Raw genomic sequence first — 24,785 nt, 5'->3', positions numbered from 1 at the left:
CTGAAAGGTCCCAGGTTCGATTCCGGTCAAGGGCATGTACCTTGGTTGCGGGCACATCCCCAGTGGGGGGTGTGCAAGAGGCAGCTGGTCGATGTTTCTCTCTCATCGATGTTTCTAACTCTATCCCTCTCTCTTCCTCACTGTAATAAATCAATAAAATATATTTTAAAAAAAAAAAAAGCTGGGGTGCCCAGACTGGTGCAGTAAAAAGGCTTTACGGCCAAATCTGAGTTTATATCCTGGCACCACTTCATGTCTTGGCCAGGGGAGCTTGGGGGGCACTCTAGTTCCCAATTTCTTCTTACCTAAAGTGGGGGTGACAATAAATCTGTGCAGGGTAGGTGAGAGGAGTGGGTGAAATGGTGTGGGAACCACATAACCCTCCACTGCAAACTCAAACTGAAAGTCAGCCCTGGGGTGATGTCTCCCTAGAGGCAGATGCTGGCGGACAGCAAAGCCTGGACCAGAGCAGGTGAGGGCCTCTGGGAGAAACAGAGAGGGCCTGTGATCACCTGGGAAACACCTCCAGCCCCTGGAGGGTCTCACATGCTTCTGCTGGGGCTCAAGGTGTGGTTGGGAGAGCTAGGAATGTTATCAACAAAAGCTGTCTTCTAGGAGGCAAGTCCTCAGGGCAGGCCCGGGGCCCATGGAGATCACCGCACTGATGGCGATCTCTAGAAAAAGGAAGGACTTGAATGAGGTCTCTTGGCAGCTGGCATGGGCTTGTTCTTGTGGCCTCAATATTCTCATCTACCCAACGGGCAGATCAGCCTGCCTTTGTCCAGGCTGCCCTGAAACCCAGGGACAGCGTGGGCAGAGAAGCACTTTGGACATGTTGAAATGCTGGGGAAGCATCACCCCATCCGTGCCTACCACCCACCCTGCACCCCCAGAGGTGTGGGAAACATCCTCCGTTCATCAGGGAGACCAGAGGGGCTTCTCCAAAGTGGGCAGGTGAGGGGCCATCTCCACCTTTCACGCTCACTCCTCCTGACTGACAGGTACTTCCTGCCCTCAGGTGCCTCCTTGCCTGCCCGTGGGAGCACCACTCCCCCGTCTGTGCAAGCCTAACCAGGGGCTCAGTCAAAGGTAACTCCGCCCACAAGCATTGGCCTCTTGGGAGCAGCTGACAGGAAGCTGAGCACAGCTGGTCCGCTTTAGTGGTGGGATGCATCCCGGCAGGGAGGCTGTGATGGGGGAGGGGAAACCAGCCCCTGCAGCCCTGGGGTGCTCAGCCTCCCACTCAGCTCAGGTCTGGGGAGAGGCTGATCCAGGCTGAGATCAAGTTCTCCCACACAGGGAGCCCCACCTCAAGTGCCAGAGCCACAGCTGCAGAAAAGTAGAGGTATCCTGGGTCCCCTGGGTCCGCCTGAGGAGGGCTGAGGGAGAGGGGAGGAGGAACCATTTCAAAGCTCAGCCAGGACCTGGGACCACAGCATCTGGGCCCTGACCCCTTCCCGTGCACATGACCTGGGCCAGCTAGCGGATCCCGGGGTAGAGAAGGGGGAAGCGGGGCTGTAGCTCTCTGCGTAAGTGCATTTCCTGCCAAATCCAGCCAGGGCTGCATTGGAAGTGACAAATATAAATGGCACCTGCAAATCTCACTGTCATGCAATGTGTCTGTCTCCCCCATGGGACTGGGAACTCGGCCCAGTCAGGGATCCTGCTGGGGTCCCCAACACCAGGCCAGAGCCTGACATGTATACCTAATGACTGATCTAATTCATTGCCAAGTGCTGTTTTAGATGCTGGGTGACAGCCGTGAATTAGACACAATCCCTGCCCCGTGCCGCCCTCCAGCTCACAATGACTCTCACGTGCAGTGCCTGAGATGGCGGCCAGCGCTGGGGAGAACAGCAAAAGGGGGAGGAGATCGAATGTGGACATGGAGGAGGGAGGAAGAGCACCCCAGACAAGGGAACAGCAGATGCACATGCCCAGAGACAGGGGTAGGGGGGGTGGGGGGTGGGAGGGGCAGCATGGAGGGGACAGGGGCCGGCCTGGGCTGCGGGGCTGGGACTCAGATCCAATAGGAGCGTGTAGACCATGCTGGGGACCCTGGCTTCCCTCTTGGCAGGTTTTTGATCAGAAGAGTGAAATGCTCTGCCTGCTATTTAGAAAACAGAAGGCAGGAGCAGACAAACCAGCCCGAGACTGTGAGCCAGGTATGGTCCAGGGAGGCCAGGGCAGTGAGAGGGGTTGGATTCTGGACGAACTTTGAAAGTAGAGCCTGTTGCACTTCCTGACAATTTAGATGTGGGACATGAGAGAAGGAGAGGGGTGGAGGTTCAAAGTTTTGTCCTAGGTGAAAGGAAGGCAGGGGTTGCCATTCACTGGGCCGGGGAGGTGCGGCCAGGAGACGCTCAGTGGGCAGCTGTGGGGCTCTGGTCGCCTGTTTGAGCCATTCACCAGACCTGACGCTGCATCATGTGACCCGAGTTCATATGCTCCCATCTAGGGCATGGTCAGCATATGGATGATATTCAAAGCTGATGACCCGGAGCCAGAGAAGGTAACCAACTGGCTCACCTGTGGCCCACAGGCCAAGTAAGGAGAGGGTGGAAATTGACTTAGCGAGTCCAAGGACAGGGTCCGGGGATAGGATTTAGCAATGGAGAGATCACCGGAATGGTCTGACTGAAGAGGGTTCCAGAGAGAATGCAGCAAGAGGAAGATGGCCAGCAAGTAGACAGCTCTTTAAAGAAATGTTCCTATCAAGGGAGCAAAAATAGTGGGTTGTGTCTAGACTCTAGACACAAGAGGGAGCCTGAGGCCAAGAGAGTTTCCCCCAGATCAGTGGTCGGCAAACTCATCAGTCAACAGAGCCAAATATCCACAGTACAACGATTGAAATTTCTTTTGAGAGCCGAAAACCGACTTCTGCGCATGGGCCACGAAGTTTCAATCGCACTGTACGTGCGCGCCCACACGTGGTATTTTGTGGAAGAGCCACACTCAAGGGGCCAAAGAGCTGCATGTGGCTCGCGAGCCGCAGTTTGCCGACCACGGCCCTAGATGGGAGAGCCTAGAGCAAGCCTGGGGGTGATGGACGCGCAGTGGGAGAGGAAAGCTGCAGGAGGGGGAGAATGTCTCGGGAGGTGAGAAGGGATGCCTTCTGGTGCCTGAGTGGAGGGGTTGTCCTTGGGATGGGCACAGACACTATCCTAACAACAGGTGGGAGGTGGAGAAGGAGGGCGGAGTGCAGAGCCGTGCTGTAGGCAGACAGACATGAGCAGAGCAGGGCCGATGGCCAGGCACAGAAACTCACCGGGGCACCAAGCCCTGGGTGCCTAGCAAGGGGCAAAACTGGGAAAACAACCCCCCCACCCCCACCACCACCACCCCCCCGCCGCTGGTAACCTTTCCTTCCCTAACCTTTTCCTCTAAAGATGACTCACCCTGGATGGTGTTGCTCAGTGGTAGCCAGTGCACAGAAGGGCTGCAGGTTCAATACCGGGTCAAAGGCACATACCTGGGTTGCAGGTTCTATCCCCGCTCCAGTGGGGGCATGTGCTGGAGGCAACCATTCGATGTGTCTCTCTCACAATGATGTTTCTCGCTCTCTCTCTCCTCTTCTTCCTCCCTCTCTCCCTTCCACTCTCTCTAAAAATCAGTGGGAAAAATATCCTGGGGCGAGGATTAACAACAACAACAAAAACAGTAACATCTAGGCCTCAGTTGTATTTCAGCTCCGGGCCCAGAAAAACAGCAGAACCAGGCGGGCGACGCCAGGACCAGCTGCAATAACCAATGACCCGCTGCCCTGGTGCCGACCAATCAAATCAGTGGAGATCAGGGCCCTGAAGGAGCACACCTGGGAAAGCTGATGAATATTCTACTGAGACCCTCCCCTAAGACTGCCACCTGCAAGAGAAAGATAAATACACTCAGGATGAAGGGCCCAGCATACGCTCTCCCCCAGGGGAGCACGCCAGTGCCATTCCCGTCCCCCTTCTTCCCTCAAAGGGACCCCACGAAACTTGCAACCAGGGGAGCAATGGGCAGCAGCCGCTCATCCCAGGCTCACCCCCTGAACCTGCCTCTAAGGCGCCCTTTTCTCTGACTTCCCAGTGAGCCAAAGCAGCCCAGCCTAGTTGCGGCTCCTGTTGCTTCTCCTAAGCCCTTCCTGGTTTCCCTGTCCTGAGTGTGTTTGTGCTGTGGCCAGTCACTTCTTGCTTGCTTCCTACACTCTTTCTCTTGATTGAAATCTTTCCTTCAAGAACCGAAGTCTCGTCGTCTCACCTCGTGGATGTGAGCGGGAGCTGCTGGAGGCTCTTACTTCTCGAACTCACATTGAAATAGGAAGCGAGGCATCAGCTGGAAGGCAGGATGGGGGCGGGGGGATTAGCGGTTTGAGGAGAAAGGAGTAGACACGAATGTGTCATCTTTGGGGGTCAGGGGCCTGGGCTCCAGGGGCAGGTCACTCAGTCTCCTCTGTTTCCAGGTCCTCGTCTGTAAAATAATAAAGATTAAGCCGAGAAGAGCGATGGGCTCGGGAAAAGCGTGGGTTTGTAGGACAGCCTCCGGTGAAGTGGAAAGCATGCGTGTTTCCCTCGTGCTGAGCAGAGCGGGCGGACAGTCGGTGTAAGCGGTGGGCTCCTCCCCGGGGAGCAGGGTAACAGTGGGCAGGCGCTCGAGGGCAGGGCGAGGAGTGGGCACCAGCTGCACCGAGGAGTCAGCTGGGTAGAGGTGAGACGTGTGGGGAGGTGAGCAAGAGCCGAGGTGAAGTCAGCACCCTCAGTGTAGGTGTGGTAGGTGCTGATGAAGAAGGTGGGGGTTGGGATGTGGGAACGGGTGGGAAAAAGGGAAGTGGGTGTTTGAAATCTCGGTTCTGGAGGAGATACAGCTACAGGTGGCAACAGGTCAAGAGTATGATGCGTGGGGGGGAGGGGGGGATAAAAGTGGAGGCGAGGCCTTTGGAGGTGGAGGAAATGGGAGTGCAGAGCGCGGTGCAGGAGAAAGTGCCCGCGGCTAGGCCTCCCGCTCACAGGGGCTGTGACCTGATGGCAGGAGCTTCCGCGTCGAGAACGTGTGGAAGACAGACGGACAGGGACCCGCACGAGGCAGTGAGGATCGAGAGGCCCTACCTCACCTCGGGCCCAGTGAAGGGCTGTGGGAGACAGTAAGGAAGAAGTGTGCTTGGGGGACGGGAGACTTAGAGCCAGAAGGGGAAGGAATATTCTGAGAGGTGTTTGAAGACAAAGGTATTTCCGACGATAGACCGATAGACCGGGACTTCGAGGGCCCAGTGAGGGTTTCGGGAAGAAAGGAAGGAGCGAGGAAGGGAGGAGACGGGCCCCGGGAACAAGGCCTCTCCCAGGCGTTTGCAGCAGCTCGGGCGCCGGGGCCATGCCCAGCTGGGCCAGCAGAGGGCACCCGATGCATGGCCTGAGAACCCAGGATCTAACCATCCAGCCCAGGCAGGGCCCAGCCGTCAGGGGAGGCCTGCTCTCGCTCCGGGGACACCTGAGGCGCGGCGCTGTCCCTGGAGAGCAGACCGGAGGCAGGTAAGGGCAGCAGTCTGTGGTGAAGCAGGCAGAGGTGATCAGACAAGGCAGGAAGGGGAAGTGCGGGGCAGCCCAGTTGCAGGGCACTGGATCCAGGCAGGAAGCAGTTCTGGATTTATGGGCGACACATCCAGGAAGCAGCGATGGCGCAGCTGGGGACGTTAGGGCAGGAGGCTGTTTGTGTTTGTTGTTTTTTAAATATATTTTATTGATTTTTTTACAGAGAGAAAGGGAGAGGGATAGAGAGTTAGAAACAGCGATGAGAGAGAAACATCAATCAGCTGCCTCCTGCACACCTCCTACTGGGGATGTGCCCGCAACCAAGGTACATGCCCTTGACCGGAATCGAACCCGGGACCTCTCAGTCTGCAGGCTGACGCTCTAACCACTGAGCCAAACCGGTTTCGGCTGGAGGCTGGTTTTTGTCTCCTGAGCCCCCTCCCGGTGGGGAGGGCTCCTGGGAGGTTCTGAACAAGAGAGGGCGTGACCAGAGCAGAGCGCCAAGTCTCACCAGCCCCACAGGCCGCACTCAGGCGTCACTCCCATGGGCCCCCCTCAGGACTTACTCCAGACCCGCCCCACCCACAGCCTCTCTTCCCAGGGCCCGGGCCGCCACTCATGGAGAACGTGGAGGCCAATGGCACCGCCTCCGGCTCTGCCTCTCCACCGGCACCCGCTCTCCCTGCCGGCTCACAGGGAGGAGACGTCCAGCAGGCGGAGGGCCCAGCCTTCCCCCAGCTTTCTCCAGGAACGGTTCGGGACTTCTGTCTATCCGCACCAAAGCCCGCTGTCCCCTTCTCCGCCAGCCCCTGAGCACGCTCAGATCTCTTCCACCCTCAAAATGAAGATAAGCAAAACGGAGCAGAAGTCCCCGCGGCCATCTCCCAGGTGGTGGGTCTAGACACTGAGTAACATCAAAATAAGCAAACTCCTGCCCTCATTAGCCCTCACACTTGCACAGTAAAGCATACGAACAAGTCATGTTTGCAGCCTGTGAGCTGGTGACGAGAGTTGGGGAGAAAACTGAAAAGGGAAGGTGGGGGTTCACTCTGGCCAGTGTGTTCAGTAGTCAGGGCATCGGCCCCAGGCACTGAAGGGTCTCAGGTTCGATTCCCCGGGCACATGCCTGGGTTGCAGTTCGTTCCCCACCCCCAGTCAGGGCACTTTCCAGAGGCAACTGTAGATGTGTCTCTCCCTCCCTCCCAGCCTCCTTTCCACTCTCCCTGCAAAGCAATGGAAAAAATATCCTCAGGGGAGGATTAAAAAAAATTTTTTTTTAAGAGAAGGAAAGGGGGTGGAGCCTACATGTCTGGGTGTGAGGGAAGGCCCAGCTTCCACAGCTACTGCTGGGGCTCAGGCCACACCTCCCCCAAACCCACCACCCTGACCACCTCCTCAGTCCTGCTGTGTTTCTCCCAGAGTGGCCCAGGGACCCCCTGCATCAGAGCTGTGGGGTGGGGGTGGGGAACCATTCTGTGAGAAGCACAGAGGCCTCCCACTGGCCAGAAATCCAGGAATCTGCACCTCATAAGCCCCGGGAGGCGCTGAGGCAGACCAAAGTGGGGAACCGCAGATTTACACCCTGAAAATGTAGCTCTGCTTGGACCAGTCCAGACGCCCAACTCCATCTGCAGCCACCAGGCGACCGGGTCCAAGCTCCTCACATGCTATTCCCTTCTGAGTGCCCTTCCCAGCATCTTCACCTGATAACTCCTACACATCCTTGAAACCCGCCCCAGAGTCGCCTCCTCCAGGAAGTACTCCCAGGACAGACAGGCCAGGGCAGCAGATGAGACAGGACCTGGGACTGGGGTCCAGAGCACAGTTCTAAGCCCAGCTCTGCCACTGAACCCATGGTGTGACCCTGGGCAAGTCCCTGCCCCTCTCTAAGCCTCAGTTCACTCATCAGTTAAATGGTGACAGTCATTCTGGCCTTTCCAAGGAGATGTGGGACCAAGTGAGATGACAGGTGTGAAAATGCTTTACGTTCTCAGAGCACAGCAGCGGGAGAGACTCAGGCATGCAGGGAGAGGAAGGACGGGAGCTGTAAGGGGTCAGATGGCAGCCACACTCCACACAAACACACCCGACTGTATCACCACACTGGACATTTGGATCCAAAGACCCCAAAGGCATGCACCCAATTTGCATCAAGTGCCCTGAGGTCTCGGGTGCAAGGAAAGAATCCCAGGGCCCCAGGCAAGTGTGGCTGGCGACCAGGAGGAATGTGCCATTGGCAGCTTCCAGGGCCGCTAGGCCTCACCTCTGTCCGAAATATTTCCCTCACTTCCTGGTCAGGGTGTTAATGGTGCAGGGAAGGCAGCCATCTGAGCTCGGGAGGAGGGCCAGAGGCCCTGGGACCCAGCCCAGCCATAGCCTCCTTACCCGCGTTCCCAGGCCTCACATCAGCCCTGTGAGGTGGGCAGACGGGGCTGCTGTCCCATTATAAGGGTGAGGAAACTGAGGCGGGAGTAGAGCCAGAAAGAATAAGGGCAAGGTCTTGCCCTAGCCCCGTGGTCGGCAAACTGCGGCTCGCGAGCCACATGCGGCTCTTTGGCCCCTTGAGTGTGGCTCTTCCACAAAATACCACGGCCTGGGCGAGTCTATTTTGAAGAAGTGGCGTTAGAAGAAGTTTAAGTTTAAACTATTTGGCTCTCAAAAGAAATTTCAAACGTTGTACTGTTGATATTTGGTTCTGTTGACTAATGAGTTTGCCGACCACTGGCCTAGCCGGTTTGGCTCAGTGGATAGAGCGTCGGCCTGCGGACTGAAGGGACCTGGGTTCCATTCTGGTCAAGGGCTCACGCCTGGGTTGCGGGCTCAGTCCCTAGTAGGGGGCATGCAGGAGGCAGCCCATCGATGATTCTCTCATCAATGATGTTTCTATCTCTCTCCCTCTCCCTTCCTTTCTGAAATCAATTAAAAAATAAATAAAAATAAAACAGAATAAGGGCAGGGTCTGGACCCCTACCCGGGGCAGGGAAGAGCAGAGGTGCTCCCTGGGAGGAGGTGGGCGGCATGGCTGGCACCCTGTTATTCCGAGGCTCGGGCCGATGGCTTGGGCATCATCATTCAGGGAGGGAGGAGGCCCGAGGGAGGAGGCGGCAGGAAAGGGCGAGACAAGAAAACTGCAGTCACTGGGGACAGCAAGCTGCCCAGACCCGTCTCCCCGCTCTAAAGGCACAGGAAGGGGTGACACAGCTGATCCCCGGGTTCCTCACGGGAGTGAGCACTGGCGTGACCCACGGTGGTCCTGTCCCGGTGCCGCCTCCGCCCCGCTCCTCCCGGGGCAGGCGTCTCTGGTCCTGTCCGGTGGCACTGCGCCAGGGAGCATCAGGTTAACGTGCCAGGGGCTAAGAACGGCACCTGCACCCGGGAGGGTTCTGGCTGTGACGGCCGTGTCCCCTCAGCGCAGAGGCCGGGCCGCGGGCCTGGGGGAGAGTCGGCACCGCCCGAGTGCACGTCCCCTTCCGCTCCCTGCTGCCTTTTCCCTCCTCCGCGTTCCCGGGGTCACTTCCACGGAGATAATCCCGGGTTTGTTGTGAGAAGAGATGGCAGCGTGGCTTGTTCTAAACCTGTGTTTACGGCCAATACAGGTGCTGCCCAACCCTCAGCGCCACCTGCAGGCCCTGCAGCTGCCCCTGTCCTGGGGCCTCAGGCCCGCACCCCCAGATCATCCTGGTGCACACACGTGGCCCTTCCTCCCGGCCATCAGGTCACCCGCCCAGAGAACCAGCTTGGGGGGCGGCTGAAGGCAAAGGCCTGGAGGCCTGACCTCAGGGTGTGAGGCCCCACGCGTCCTGGGAGCGGAGGGACGTGCCAAGGTCAGGGGGTCCGGCCTCAAAGCCCAGAGGGAGAGGTGGAGCCTTCTGGCTGCGGGAGTGGGCGGGAGGGAGAGGACCATGGAGGGGGAGCCCCAGCCCCTCACGGCGGCTCCTGGGACTTCGCTGGGTCCACCTCTTCTGGCAAAGCCTCGAGTTTCCGGGTTTCCCTGGCATATCTGCCCGCCTCCTTCCTCAGGTTGGACTCACACAATTTGGAGGGGACCTCGGTGAGTGAAGCCCCGTCTCCATCGCTGTCTGAGTCTGCGCTCCCGCCTGCCCACAGGCGGCCACCGGCTTCCCTCGGGCTCCCTGAGTGGAGGGAGCTACTTCCTGGCGCCCAATATTTTGTTTATTTAAAAAAAAAATAGAAGCAGAATCATTTTTATTTTCTGAATGTAAATAAGTTATTTTCTGATTATTGTTTACATGTAGACATTTCATAAAGAAGAATCCCATCACCCAGAGCTCTCTGTGTAAGCTTTTGTATATATGTCTATGCATAGGGTCATATTCTCTATCTGCTGGGGGTCGCTTAAACAAACAGGGGCTAAATTTTCTCACGTAGCTAGAAGACCAGTGTTTGCTGGCTTTGGTTCCTGAGTTCACAGATCAGAGGATCAACTCTTGGCATTTTCCTCATGGTTCCAAGACAGCTGCAGCCACTGAGTCTGTATTCAAGGCCAGCAGAACTAGCCACTTCTGCTTTTTCTTTCAGAAGTGACCCCAACAAATCTCTCTCCAGGTCTCACTGGCCAGACTGGCCACGGCAAGCAGGATTGTGGTGACTGGCTTCGGGCCAACCCTAATTTATCACCTGGGAGTGAGCATGTCATCATCAAGGAATGAGGGAATTAGTAGTGTTTGCTGCATTCTACTTTATAATCCCTCTTTTTATTAATTACATATCGTAAACATCTTCCCACATCAAGAAATGGGGAGAGTCATCATTTTAATGGCCGTACACCGTTCCCTGGCATGGCCGTGGCATTAGTTAGTCAAACTCCTATTGCTGGCTGTTTGGATGATCCCCATGTTTGAACCGTCGTGAACAAGGCCACAATAAACACCTTCTGGAAGTACATCTTGGCTGATAGTTTCCTTAGATAATTTCTACATGTGGGGGCACTAACCGCCCCCTGCCATATTACCCCCAGCACTTGCATCGTTTCTATTCCCCAAAGCCACGTCAAACAGAACCCTGCTCCTCCACATTCTGCCTCCTGCTGCTGTCATCTTTATAAAATGCGGCCAGTGCCGTGGGTGAAACCTGGTTTCCGGTTTTAATTTGCATTCCTTTGATTATTTCTGAGGTTGACCATGTTTTCATTTGTTTTTTGTTTGTTTTAATCCTTACTCAAGGATATGTTTTCTTACTGATTTTAGAGAAAGAAAAATCAAAGGAGAGAGAGAGAGAAACACCGGTTGCCTCCTGTGCATGCCCTGACTGGGGATCGAACCGGCAACCTTTCGGTGTATGGAACGATGCTCCAACCAACTAAGCCATCTGGCCCGGGCTCATTTGTTTCTTTTATGGGGTCACGGATCTTTTATGTGGCTGAAATGCTTTTCTTTTCCTGTGTGAGCTCTCTCTCTCTCTCTCTCTCTCTCTCTCTCTCTCTCTCTCTCTCTCAGAACCGTGATGCTCTTTGGGCAGCTCCCAGTGTTGCCAAGTCCTCCTTTTACAGAAACCCGGGGCTCTGTCCTGTCGCTCGGGCTGCCTGGCACAGAGCTTCAGCACTGGGGGGAGAAGTGGAATCTCATCCACCTACTCACACAGAGAACAGAAGGGCTGTGACATGCCCAAGGTCGCGGCAAGCAGTCAGCGGGAACCCGAGCTCCCTGCCCTAGGACCACTCTCTTGCCCAGTTAAGGGCAGGGGCCGTCCCTCCATGTCTCCAGGGCCTTTTCCTCCCAGAGTGGAAACTTCCAAAGTCCCTCTGACCTCACAGGAGGGTGAAAGGGGCAGGAATTCCTGCCATGGTACACAAACCTGGAGCCTGGGGCTGAAAGCTGGAATCCCGGGGTTCACCGAGACTGCTCCTCCAGCCCTGCTGCGCCCCACCCCCCGGGGACCTGCCGGAAGACCTCTTGCGCCCGCTCCCCCGCCCCCCATTAATCCACCAGCCAGAGGGGACTGGAAGGCAGCTCGGCCAGGGGAGCAGGCCCAGGGTGGAACGCACAGGCCCCAGAGCTCGGGTGGTCAGAGCAGAGCCCCCTGCAGCCCTGCTCTTCACACCGTCAAAAAGCTGCCGACCCTTCCTTTCTGACGAAATGCACAGCACAGCTGCCTCCCGCCTCCTCTCAGTCACCAGCAGGCCCCGAGCAGGGCCCGCCCAGCAGTGAGGCCGGCGGGGCAGCCGGGCAGCCAGGAGCCGGCCCTCAGAGAGGCCTCGCTGCTCTGCTGACCGGGAGCAAGTTCACAGAACGTCAGCTTCAGACAAGGCCGCTCTGGGACCGTGATGGTCAAGGCAAGTCAAGGCCACTCGGCAGCCACAGCCCAGCACGGGCAGCACGAGCGTCGAGGTCACAGCCACAGCAGTGAGCGCACATCCCTGTCCTGGCGGGACGAGCCGCTGCTCCCACGCCATTTACAGCTTCGGCCGCCGGTCCTCCCCCTTCGCGAGGAGCTGCATCGGGTGCGCATCCCAGAACTCGCCCTGCTTCCCGACAGCACCCAATCCGAGCAGAGCCCCACTCCCGCACCCCCAGTCACCTCCACCAGCCCAGTCCCACAGTCCTTCCTCACCCTCCTACAGAGATGCCCCCCACCCCCCCGCCCCGGGTGTTCTCCCTGCAATGAGTCTCGACCCAGCTATCAGCCACGGGAGAGCTCCTGGTGGCTCCTGCAGGCATCGGCAGATGGTTCCATCAGACACCCCACCGCCGAACCCTGCCAAGGTCAAAGACAGGGGCCCACACCCGCCCTGTGCACACGAGGAAACAGGTCCACAACGCGCGGACTTGCCCGAGGTCACAGAGTCGGGTGCAGATGGAGCTTATCGTCCAGATGGGATGAGAGAGAAAGCGCCCCGCTAATAACTACGCGGGCATCACAGGACTGTCCTGGGGAGACCAGGCACGGTGTCTCCCCATCGCACAGCAAGGTGGTGGGGGAGCCAGGACTGTAGCGCAAACCCAAGTCTTGCCATCTCTCTCCGCTGCCCCAAGCCCTCGGCGCAACAGGATGGGGTTGGCGTCTCTCTGCTGGTCGCCTCGCAGGAGAGGCTCTCGGCTCTCTGGTAAGGCCTGGGGAACGCCCCCCACGGCGACTCAGGGCCACGGGGGCCACGCGAGTCCCACAGCACACAGCGTCCCACGTGCCCGCCCCCTGCTGTGTTTGGTGTGCACTTTCCAGAGGGCGCCCACGGTGCCCGCCGGGCATGATGCCTCATTGACCCTGGCCAGAGGGGAACAGGTGGCTTTCCATAAAAGAATGTGCAGGTGAAGGAAAGTGACCCTTCTAAATGGTGCAAGCAGCTTTATTTTAGCCGTCCGTGCCGGCTGTTTCCGAGGCAGCTCACCCTCCCCACCTCCGTAAACAGAGCACAGAAACACCCTCCACCTCGCCAGCCGGCCCGGGTCATGGCTGGGACCCCCGCCACGGCACAGGGATGTGCCCAGTATGCCGTTCAGTGCCCAGGCGCTGATCCTGGAGGTAGAATGGCCCAGAAAGGAGCGGGGGGCGTTGGGGGGTTGAGGAGGCTGTGCCCTTCTGACCCAGCACAGAGGGCATCCCTTTCCCACCGTGGGCCCCCCGGCCCGGATGCAGAGGCCCAGCCCAGGAGGAGGTCTCCCCGTCCAGGAGGCCCGACAAGCTCTAAGTCCGTGGACCTGGTTTGAGGTAGCGCCACTGTCCCTTCCCCTGAAGCACCTGCCAGGGTCCCTGTGCGGGGACACTGAGGGGCGCGGCCGAGCTGAGCGTACTGATGGCACTGCTCTGCCGCGCGCGGTGCTGCTGGGATACAGGGGCACCGTCAGGGGCTGCTGACGCAGGCTGCGCTGCTTGCCGCAGACTCGCTGGCCCCAGGTCACCCCGCTGCCTCTGCTGTGCCGGTGTTCTCTCTGCTCCCACCTCGGCCCCTGCTCTGCACTCTGTCCCTAACTTACAAGAAACCAAGCTCACTAGATGGTGAGTCCTTTGAGGGCAAGAACTGCTATCAGTTCATGTCTCTTTCTCCCTAAGGATCCTGGCTTAGTGTCTGGCACGGAGTAGATGCTCAGTAAATGCCACCTGAATCAGATTGAATGAAGCCAGGAAGTTTCATTTCAACCCACAATCCTAAGCCAATGCCCGTGTGTTCTGCAGGGCGCGGGGCTGTTCCGGGGGCTTCGTGCCTGGCGCTGTGACTCCGGTGCAGGCCGTTTGGAAGTCTGAGCGCCGGAGAGCGAAGGGCGGGGAGCCTAAGCGTTGGGGAAGTCGGGGAGAGGACGTTCCCTGCAAACGCTTCCTGGGCTCTGGTCAGTTCCGTTCGCCCTCGGCGAGCACTGACCCGGCACAGGGGGTACAGTGTGAGGAAAGCAAGGGCGCAGGCCTCGAGCAGTCATGGCCCGGGGACAAGCGTGCAAGACCCCAAGGCGGCACGAAGGAGCCAGGACTACGTTGTCCCCGGAGGCGGTGACAGCAGGAAAGGCTTTCAGAGGAGGGATATCTGTGCGAGCGTTTGCAGGACGAGCACTAATTCGCTGGGCAGACGAGGGATCAAAGGGCTTCCTGGCAGAGAGGTGGCATGGGAGGGCGTGGGTAGCAGCGCACATGTGTGCACGTGAGTGCATGCGCGTGTGTGTATGCGTGTGTGTGGTAGGACACGCCTTGGGGTTGAGGAGCAGAGGGTGTGGCATGGGCTGCTGGGGGAGTGAGTTGGGAGTCAGCAGAGGTCAGTCATGGAAGGTTTTGGATCCCATGAAACAGGAGCCACAGGAGGGACGTGGGTGGGGGGCACGCGGTTAGCCCTGGGTGAAGGCAGATCACACGGCGCACCGGGCAGACGACAAGACTCAGCAGGAACGGGCACCCTGAGAGGCCTTCACGGGGGATCAGAGAGCCAGCGTAGCCCCAGGAGGGGCCTGTTCAGAGGCAGCTCTGGGGGGAGGCAGAGAAGGCTCCGGAGGCCCCAGCTGCTGCAGATCTAAGTGAATCACATGTCACCTTCAAAGCTCTAACCCCCCGAAGTAACAATGGAGTGGCCATGATCCATTGGCAATAATCGCCCCTTTCCTGCGTGTTTCTTTACAGTTCTCCAGGTGCTCGAGGACCCACTGTCTCTTCAGACACTCCAGACAACCCCATTTTGCAGATAGGGAAATCGAGGCCCTGTGAAATCACACAGGGCTAGTGGCTGTGCCAGGCTAGCACCCAGGGGCAGTTCCATCTAAGCCCTGGGCATCGGGCTCAAAGCCCAGTTCCTTGTCCGGGAGGGGGTCCCCAGGGCTGTCGGGCAGCCCGTAGTACAAGTCCTCCTCCTCCTGCTCCGGCTCCTCTGCACCTGTGTCGGAAGCCTCGTCCTCCTCTTCCGTCCTCGGGGACCGCTGCCCGTAGCTGGGGAGGGCTGCGTCCCGCCACGGTCCCGCTGGAGGTGTGTCCTCCGACGTGGGGGCGTCGATCAGAGCAAAGTCATGGAAGCGGTCCAGCTGGCACCTGCAGGCCCAGGGCTCCCCTGGCGGCGGGCCAGGCTCCTCCCCCTCAGGCGGGGACGGGTTGGGGCTGCCGCAGGCACTGGAGCCCACATCCATTTCATCTTGGAAGGAAGCCAAAGGTGCAGGACCCCGGGGGGAGGCTGGGGAGCTGCAGGGACAAAGCCAGAGAGAGCAAGGGTAGCTGGAGTCAGATCGCCTGGGTCTGAGCCTCCGCCACTGGCTGCAAGCCCAGGGCAGGCGAGCCCCCCTGTCTGGGCCTTAGTGAAATAAGAATATTTACTCCTCTGGAGTCTCTGAGGTTTACAGCAGATCCTGTGTTCACTTGGCACAATGCCTGGCACCTAGTAGGTGCTCAAGAAATGAGCCATTATCATGTTATTATCCAAACCAGGTCATCCCTCCACTCCTCCCATCACTCAGGGTTCTCCTCTGGACCCTCAGCCCCCAGCTCCCTGGGTGTCACCTTCTGCCCCCTCACCTGCCTCCCCCATTGGACCCAGAGCTCCTGCAGGGAGGGGGCCATCAGGCCTGGTGGGGAGCAGGTGCCCAGGAACAGTGGTAGGATGAGCAAATACATGGATGAATAAGGAACCCAATTCATAAACATCCAGGGACAGGGCGGGGTGGGGAGTGCCTGCCTGAGGTCACGAGCACATCAGGGGCAGGGTCTGGATTTGAACTCAGGTCCTCTGGCTCCATGCCTCCCGCCCCCCGCCACACATGACAGGCGTTTAGGCAGTGCAGAGGTCTATGGTATGCTGACCCTTAAATGCACTGTTCCATCTCCACAACACCCCTCAGAGGTGGGAGGAATTGTTCCCATGTGGGGAAACTGAGGCTCAGGACAGTGAGGAACTTGCCAATGTTATACAGCAGTGCTGCTGGGATTTGAACCCAGGCCTGTCTAAGCCCCGATTCATGCATCTGCTACACCTGCCGCCCTCTGAGTGTCCCCACCCCACTGCCCTCTCGACTCCCATATGTACCCAACCAGCCCTCATGGCCCACCTCCCTCCTCCTTCACCCCAGAAGTGGCAGCATCGCCCCTCCTGCACTCTGCACACGCACCTGGGACTGCTGTGAGTTGGGTTTCTTTCTCCCTCGTCCTCATCCGAGCCCCTGTGGACCACCACAGCAGCCTCCATCCAGGCCTGAGCGTCGCGAGGGCCACCTTCCCCGCTGTCACCAGCTTGCAGCTGCTGCCGCCCCAGCTCAGGGGCCAGCAGGGGGCGGGGATCCTCGCTGTAGCCCAGGACCTTCATCCGGATGTGGCTGAAGTCGGGCAGGCTCTGGTCATAGGCGGCGTCCTCCCACAGCCTGACGTAGGGGGGCTGGGAGCTAGTTGCGGGCACAGCAGACGGCAGGAGAGAGAACAGGCAGGTGGGCAAGGATTCATTCGGCAGACATCAGTGCTGTCCCTGGCCCACCCGCTCTGGCCGCCTGGTCCTCCCTGCTCTCCAAGAGGCCCTCAGCGTCATTATGGACCTAGTTCGTGGATGGGGAGCCTGAGGCCCAGCGAGGCAAGGGAGGTGGCAGTGCTCAGCCCCTCAGCCCGTGTGCCTTTCACGCCGAGTCTCCAAAGTTAACCCCCAGGGAGCAACTGCAAAAGGAAGACCAGTCTCATGGGCTGAGTTGGCTGGGTTGGCAACAGGCTATGCTACGTCCTCACTGGAAAAGTGAGAATGATTATTCTGAGCACCTTTAAGCGGAATAATCATTCTCATTTTTCCAATGAGGACATAGCAGCAGTAATTAGTTGCTCTTTGTCTGCCGGGCTCTGTCAGGCAGTTCATCCAATCCTCTCCCTAACTCTGGGAGGTACTGAGGGAAACTGAGGCACGAGACTAGCGGGCCTGGTGCTGGGGCTCAGACATCACATTTCCTACTGCTCCCTCCAGTCCCTCCAGAAAGTGAGGTGCAGAGACTAGGTCCCCTCAGGGTCCCACGGCTGAGAAGTGACGGGAGGAGCCCGGAACTCCGGGCAGCACGAGCCTGGGCTCGTCACAGCTGCTCTCCCCACGCGACCGGTCCTGAGGCTGGCGCCCATGCCCACCCAGGGCCTGTCACCTCATTCCCCAGAACATCTGGGCGCTCTGTGCCAGGAACATAAAATGCCATCAGGACTTCCTTCCCCCAGCAAAGCAGAGAGCGTTCAAGAGCCCAGCCGGACCCTGGACCTGCACCAGGCCTCCTGAGCACGGAGTGACAGCCCCCGGGGGCCGGAAGGGGCGGCCGGTCCCGTCTCTCCCAGGCTGGCTCTCCCTGCCATGTCCTGCTGAGCCACGGCTTGCCGCCTTCAGAGACAAAAGCAGGTCTGGTCTGATCTGTCACCGACTCCCCGTGGGTTTGAGGCTTGTGCTTACACTTCTTGAGCCTCGGTTTCCACATCTGTATAAAAGGCTGGACACCCCTCCGCTCCCCATCACAGGGTTTCTGTGAGGACTGAAGGAGGACATGGGGGCAAATGTCTGATTCAGCCTGTGATGCAAAGGAAGCTCTTCTTACTGATGATGACAAACACTTAGCAAGGGCCCACCATGCACCAGGTTCTGTTCTTAGCACTTGGCTTATAGTATCCTCTCACTGAACCCCCAGGAAGAAGGTGCCATTAATGTCCCCATTTTACAGAGGGGGCAAAGAGAGGCACGCCACTTTCCCAAAGTCACACAGCAGACAGCGGCGGAGCCCTGGGCTGTGCCGGGGCCATGCTCATGGCCCTGGTGTACTGTAGTTGTAGTCACAGCTCTTTGGGATTTAGGGTCAAACCTGATTTTGATCTTGGTCTGCCACTAGTTCACGGAAAGACAGGATAAAGCCCTGACCCTCGGTTTCCTCATCGGAGTGCTAATGCTTGCCTCACGGAATTGAGAGTTCAGAAGAACCCATGATTTCTAACAGGATGCTCTTAGTAGGGTGGGAAGGCCTGGCCAGAGCCTGGAGCAAGGGGAGGAGGCACTGTCCACCCTCCACCCCACCCCCTCACTCTCCTCTGTAAGGGAGGACTTGGTCACTGCCTCACTCAGGGGGTCACTGCTCCTCCCCCTCCCCCCTCCCAAGCACAGAGGGCCCAGCACCTACCTCTTCTCGGCAGTGAGTCCGTTCTCCAGCAAGCCCAGCGGCTTTGGGGACAGGACGCCTTGGAATTCAGAGTCAGCAGGGACAAAGGCGACCTGCAGGGCAAAGGGGAGACGGCTTCTCTGCAGCTGCCCACACACGCCCTGGGCCGCTGCTCCCCCCAGAGCACGGCCTAACCTCCCCACATGCCCGGGGAGAGAGGCCCACCAGGGAGGGCTTCCCCTTTTCACAGGACAGGGGTCTGCTCAGGGCCAGCACCAGTGGGTGGATGGAACCCTGGGCTCCTGCTCCCACCTGGCTCTACATTCACCCAACGAGCATGTATTGAGCACCTGCTGTGTGCCAAGCACTCTTGTAGGCCCGAGGGGTCAGCAGGGAGTGGATGGGACAAACATCCCTGCCCTAGAGTTGCTCACATCTTGTCCTTTGCCAGGTCCTCATCCAGTTCCCAGACTGTGCCCGGCACTTGGTCCATAGCTGGCAAGTGAGTGGAACATGTTTCTTGACACAAGAGGCTGTGATGGGGGACAAAGGACTGGGGGTGTGCCCACCAGTCCCTGTCCCTGAACTTTCAGGAATCAAGAGGTCTCTGCACGTGCGGCCCATGGGGTGGGCACGGGGTGGCGGAGGGGAGTAGGTCATAAAGAAGGCAGTGGAGCCAAAACCAGTTTGGCTCAGTGGATAGAGCGTTGGCCTGCGGACTGAAGGGTCCCAGGTTCGATTCCGGTCAAGGGCATGTACCTTGGTTGCAGGCACATCCCCAGTGGGAGGTGTGCAGGAGGCAGCTGATGGATGTTTCTCTCTCATCGATGTTTCTAACTCTCTATCCCTCTCCCTTCCTCTCTGTAAAAAATCAATAAAATATATTTAAAAAAAAAAAAAAGAAGGCAATGGAATGAGGCAGAAGGAGCCTGCCTTTGGGGACACTGGGTGAGAACCCTCCTTTGGGCAGGCCATCTGCCCGCCCAGAGCCCCCCTGTCTTCCTCTGTAAAATGGGGCTATCCTCAAAGAGCTATTTGCTGTATTCTTCATAGTAGTCAGGAGGCGAAAGCAACCCAAGTGTCCCTCCCTACACAGATGAATGGATAAATGAAATGTGGTCTATCCATGCAAGGGAACGCTAGCCAGCCTTAAGAAGGAATAAAGTTCTGGATAAAACACGAAGAAATAAGCCAATCACAAAAAAGATAAGTTCTGTATGACTCCACTTGTATGAGGAATCTAGAGTAGTCAGAGTCACAGAGACAGAGAGCAGAAGGGTGGCTGCTGCAGACGGGCAGGAGGGGGACGAGGCGTTATTGTTTACTGGGTAAAGAGAAGTTGTGTAAGATGAAGAGTTCTGGAGCGCTACTGCACAACAATGTAAATGCAATTAACACTTAAATTGGTTAAGATGGTAAATTTTATGTTGTGTATTTTATCACAGTTTTAAAAAATAAGACTAGCAATGCTTTTCTCCTGGAGTTGCTATGAGGATTCCTTAAGATAATACATAAGGAACCCCCAGCACAATGCCTGGCACATAGTAGCTGCTCAGTAAGTAAGAGTTGGATGCAACTGAAGATGAAGTTACCTTCTGAGTCTTGCTCTCCTCAACTGAAAATTTTTTCAACAAATATTTGATGAGACCCTCTGTGTTGTACCAGGTTCATAAATAGCAGTGCCCTTTTCCCTTCCCCTAGAGTGCAGTGAGTAAGAGACTCTTGTCTGCATCAGAAAAGTTCCCTCCTGCTGAGGAGACAGGAATGACGGATGGAGGGGTTCTTAGAACTCCTGAGAGGGGTAAGCTTCTCCAAAATGTCTGGGTATAAGGCAGGGGCCTGGGTATCTCCCACACCCACTAAGGATGCCCTGCAATTGCCAGCTGGCTCTGTACTCTTAAGAAGCTGTCCTTTCCTCTGCCTCAATATCTCATGATCCAGTCACCATCTTCCTCCTTATCATCACCATCATCATCACCATCACCATTATCATCATGACTTCCATTAACATCATCATCATATCATTACCATCACCATCATCATCATCATCACCATCACTCTTACCATCATCACTTTCATCAACATCATCATCATATCATCACCATCATCATCATCATCACTATCACCATCATCATCATCATCATTATCACCATCATCATCATCACCATCACCATCATCATCACCATCACCCTTACCATCATCACTTTCATCAACATCATCATCATATCATCACCATCATCATCATCATCACTATCACCATCATCATCATCATCATTATCACCATCATCATCATCACCATCACCATCATCATCACCATCACCCTTACCATCATCACTTTCATCAACATCATCATCATATCATCACCATCATCATCATCATCACTATCACCATCATCATCATCATCATTATCACCATCATCATCATCACCATCACCATCATCATCACCATCACCCTTACCATCATCACTTTCATCAACATCATCATCATATCATCACCATCATCATCATCATCACTATCACCATCATCATCATCATCATTATCACCATCATCATCATCACTATCACCATCATCATCATCATCACCATCATTATCACCATCACCCTTACCATCATCACCTCCATCAACATCATCATCATATCATTACCATAACCATCATCACCTCCATCACCATCATCATCATTATCATCATCATCATCATTGCCATTGTGAAAAGCCTGAAGGAGAAGGAAAGACTGGAGCATCTTAGAACACAAGTCCTTTTAAGAGAGGGGGACAAGCAGAGCTGACGCTAGGGAGGGGAGATCAGACCATGAAAAGCCCAGAACAGTAGACTAAGGAGTTCAGTCTTTATCCAGAACCAATGAGTTCCCTGGAGGAGTTCTTGGCCAGAGAGTGCAGACAGGTCTGTGTTTAGGCAGAGCCATCCCCAAAAGGAGGGAGCAGAGGAAAGAGCTGATGGAGAGGACAGAACCATCAACCACCAATCAGGGGCCTGGGCCTGGGCTCCAGCTGAACAGGGAGGAGTAGGGAGGGGGCACCCATGGGCACAGGCAGAAGCTGGACAGGGAGAGGCACTGCTTTTCTGCCAGTCCCCCCCCCCCCTTTCTCAGCTCCCCTACCCCATCTCAGCTAACACTGCCGCACCTACTAGACTTCCCCTGATTTCTCCTCCTCTCTCAAGCCCGGCTGAGAAATTCAGTGCCACGGTCCAGCCACAGCAGGTACTGTATACATTAGATGAAGTAGAAATGTCTTCTTAGTTCCTGGTCTTGGGTTCCAGCCCTGCGTTGGTCCAGGAGATCACCTGGTTCCAACCCTGCCTTGGTCCAGGAGATCATCATCTCTCACCTGGACCAGAGAAGGAGCCTCCCCATTGGTCTGGCTGCCCCTGGACCTTCCTCCCCCCATGTCAGCCTGACAACTTTCTCAGCTAACAAGCTGATCACGTCCCTCTCTTGTCCCATCAACTGAAGGGTAAGGTCCACATTCCTTAGCATGGCATCTCGGGCCCTGCAGAGCTGAGCCCCATCCCCTCTCCTCCTTGCCTTCCTCCATCACCCACCCCACCCCCTGTAGCCATGCTGCCCCCCCCCCCCCCCCCCGCCGGCCTTGCTCTTTCTCCTCACGCTGTTCCTTCTGCCTGGAATGTCTTTCCCATCTTCTCTGCCTGGTGAACTTCTCCTTAGCCCACGAAGCTCAGCTCATCTTCTCTGAGAAGCCCACTCCCTCCCCATCAGGCAGAAAAGTGTCTTCCCCGTGGGTCCCCCAGCCCCTCACACAGAGGGACAGCTGAATTCATGTTGGTATTGGCTAACGCTAGCCCCCATATCTTAATTGGCTTATTCCAGTCCCTTATATTTATATTTCTTTCAACCTAGAAATCCCCACTTATCAGGCAAGGGAGGATCCTGAGGGGAGGATGGGCACCAGCATTTGCTGAGGGTTTTGACAGCCCAGGCACCAAGGAGCCAGGGCTGGAGACAGCCCCCCTCCCCCCCTCCAGTGTGCCTCTCTGGTTTACATCACACTTCCCTCCCTCCCTTCATGTGCCGGATCTAACACCCACACACACAGAGGCCGCCCAAGGCCACAAACGCCTGTCCTGAGAATAATGCATTGAACCAGCTCTGTGGCAGGTGGGATGCTGGGTCCCCCACATACAAGACCCCACTGGTCCCTCCCACTTGGCTCAGGAGGCAGGGAGACTCCCGCTGACAAGGTCACAGAAGTGAGGCCGAGGGAGGGGGGATTTGAATCTGGTCCTGTTGGACACTAAAGCGTGTTTCCACCCCACACTGCTGCCTCCACAGCACAGGAACACGTGGACCTATCAACAGTTACTCATTAATACACACTAATATTCCCTCTCCCCCTCTCCCTCATCCGCTGGCACCCAGTCACTGCCCACCACCCCAGAGCCACCTCTGGTCAAGGGGAGAGGGCAGCAAGGACACTACCCCCTGCGCCCCAGCTGTCCCAGGGTCCAGCTCATCACGGGGGAGGAGGAGGATGGAGCTGGTTATGGAGGTGGCTTGGGCCCCACGTTCCTCTTCTCCCGGTGACCTGTGCTCAGGGCATTGCACAGACAGAGGCGCGTTGACTGTAAACTGCTGGGAAAATGACTACAAACCAGCCAGGACCGCCCCAACACCAAACATTCTGACAGCCTGCCCGGGGCTGGCCCGTGGAGGGGGCAGGGCTGGGGAGAGCCAGGCCTAATCCCCCAGGAGCCTCCTCCCTCCTGCCTCCTCCCCTGGACACCCCCTCCCCCCAGTACAGCCACCCAAGGGGGAGGTGAGGAGGAGACTACAGGTGGTGGGGGCTGCCTGGGGCCTAGAGCCCTAGATGCCTGGACCAGCAGGGCCCTTAGATGCACCCCCTCCCCCATCCCCATTCCTGACTCATGTATTGTACAAATGAGGAAACTGAGGCTCACAGAGGGAAGGGGCTCGACCAAAGTCTCCCAAGCAGTGAGCGGCAGAGCCCAAGTTAGAACCCATGCGCCTCTTCTTGTCTCCTGGGGTCTGTCTGACCAGCTGTGTGGCCTTGGAAATGCCGCACAACCTCTCTGAGCACTAAAGGCTTACAACTCCTGACATGCTCCCCCTACAGGGTTGTTGGGGGATCGATAACAGTAAGGGTGGCAGCCGTTCACCTACATAGAATGCCCTACAGTTTATAGAACGTTCCTACATCCCATCTCTTCTCTGTTCACAATAACTCTGAACTGGGAGAAATGGGAGTGTGGGGCTCCATTCTGCAAATGTAGGAAAATGACAGAGGTCACACAGAGAGTTTGGGACAGAGCTGGAACTAGAACCCGGGACTCCCACGCCCGTGCCCTCCCCATCACTAAGTCACTCACCAGGCCGGGAGGCCACTGTAACTCTAAAGGCCAGGGCTCTAGCCAACCCACGGCATCGAGGTGATGCCTGACCCACCAGCACTCTCAGCAGCACTGGGACGCAGCGATAGCCTTAATCACACACATCTGAGCTCCAAAGCCTGACACTTAGGAGCGGTGGGACCGCACCTGTCCAGCCTTGGGCTTCTGCGCTAGAAAATGGAACTTCAGAGGAGGCTTGAGCTGCACCGTGAACGCAGGACTGCCGGGCAGGTGGCCATCGCTCATTTACTTTGGTTCCAAGCACATGGATGAGTGTGTGCTGGGTCTCATTGTGTCTCCTCATGGGCCTAGTTCAGCGCTCCAGATCCAGGGGGGCTTCTGATCAATCCTTATGATAAGAGAGGGATGGATGGGTGGACGGACAGATGATGGATGAGTGGAGAGAAAAGGCAGTGCACAACGGACAGATGAAAAGAAGATTGAAAGATGGGCATTATGCCTGGAATAGAGGCTCAGCCATGCCCTCTGGCCCCCAGCAGACCTGCCCCCACCTCTGCCTACCTTGGGGTAGCACTGGCACATGCTCCAGATGACGCCCCCAATCACCATGACGCTGCCCATGGCATAGAAGGTGCCGTAGACCTGGGGCCGGTCGTGGCTCATGAGGAACGTGCCCAGGGCCAGCAGGAAGAGGCCCAGCACAATGAAGCCAATGCGGAAGGTCTTCTCGTCTGCCATGGCCGCCCTGCCAGGCCGCGGCCGTTCACTGCCCACCGAGGGTGCCCGCGATCCTGCGTGGACACTCACGCTCCTCGCACCCGGAGGGATGAGGCTCTGGGGTCACTGCAAACCCGGACTTAGAGTTGCAGAGGGGGCAGGTCCCTCAGGCCCCGCCGCAGCTCCTGGGCCACACCTTCTCCAGGCAACAGCTACGCTTCAATGGGCCCAGCACCACCACCACCTTCACTCCTTCACCTTCCCTCTGGGCCCAGCTAGCGTGTGTGTGTGGCTCAGAGTGAGGGAGAAGCCAGGAGGGAGAGGGGTGGTTCCAGGAGCTGGGCCCCGGCCAGGGCTTTGACATCACCTCATTTGCCTGCGTGGGGCTGAGCTGGGTGGACAGGTGCCCACACCGTCCAGTCCTGGGAAGGCGGGTCCAGTGCGTAGCCCAAACACATCAGAATGCCGCTGGGAGGTTCCAGGATCCCACAGGCTGGCATTTTAGAATCCTGAGGCATTCTGGACTCTTCAAGGTCATGTGGCCTCTGAGGTTCAGGAACAATAGCCCATATTTACAGATGGTGGCACTGTCCTAAACATGTTATACTAGCATAGTACCCATTTAAGGGGAACCCCATGAGGCACAGACTTTATGAGGACACCAATGCACAAGGTGACACAGCTAGAAAAGGCACAGCA

The 24,785-nt window shown here is 57.1% G+C and overlaps 1 protein-coding gene across 1 annotated transcript; it reads right to left on the bottom strand.

Moving 5' to 3' along the window:
• Positions 1-14,677: 14,677 nt before the first annotated feature.
• BSND (barttin CLCNK type accessory subunit beta) lies at positions 14,678-24,107 on the bottom strand (the record flags this gene model as incomplete). The annotated part of the gene is made up of 4 exons (XM_079777858.1): positions 14,678-15,113; positions 16,034-16,303; positions 18,044-18,135; positions 23,931-24,107. 4 exons carry the CDS (start codon positions 24,105-24,107, stop codon positions 14,678-14,680), a joined length of 975 nt encoding a protein of 324 aa, XP_079633984.1.
• Positions 24,108-24,785: the final 678 nt, after the last annotated feature.

The sequence above is a fragment of the Cnephaeus nilssonii genome (genome assembly GCF_951640355.1).
Source record: "Cnephaeus nilssonii genome assembly, chromosome: 7".
NCBI lineage: Eukaryota > Metazoa > Chordata > Mammalia > Chiroptera > Vespertilionidae > Cnephaeus > Cnephaeus nilssonii.
Note: the sequence above shows the minus strand (reverse complement) of the source record. Positions and strands in the feature narration are given on the sequence as shown.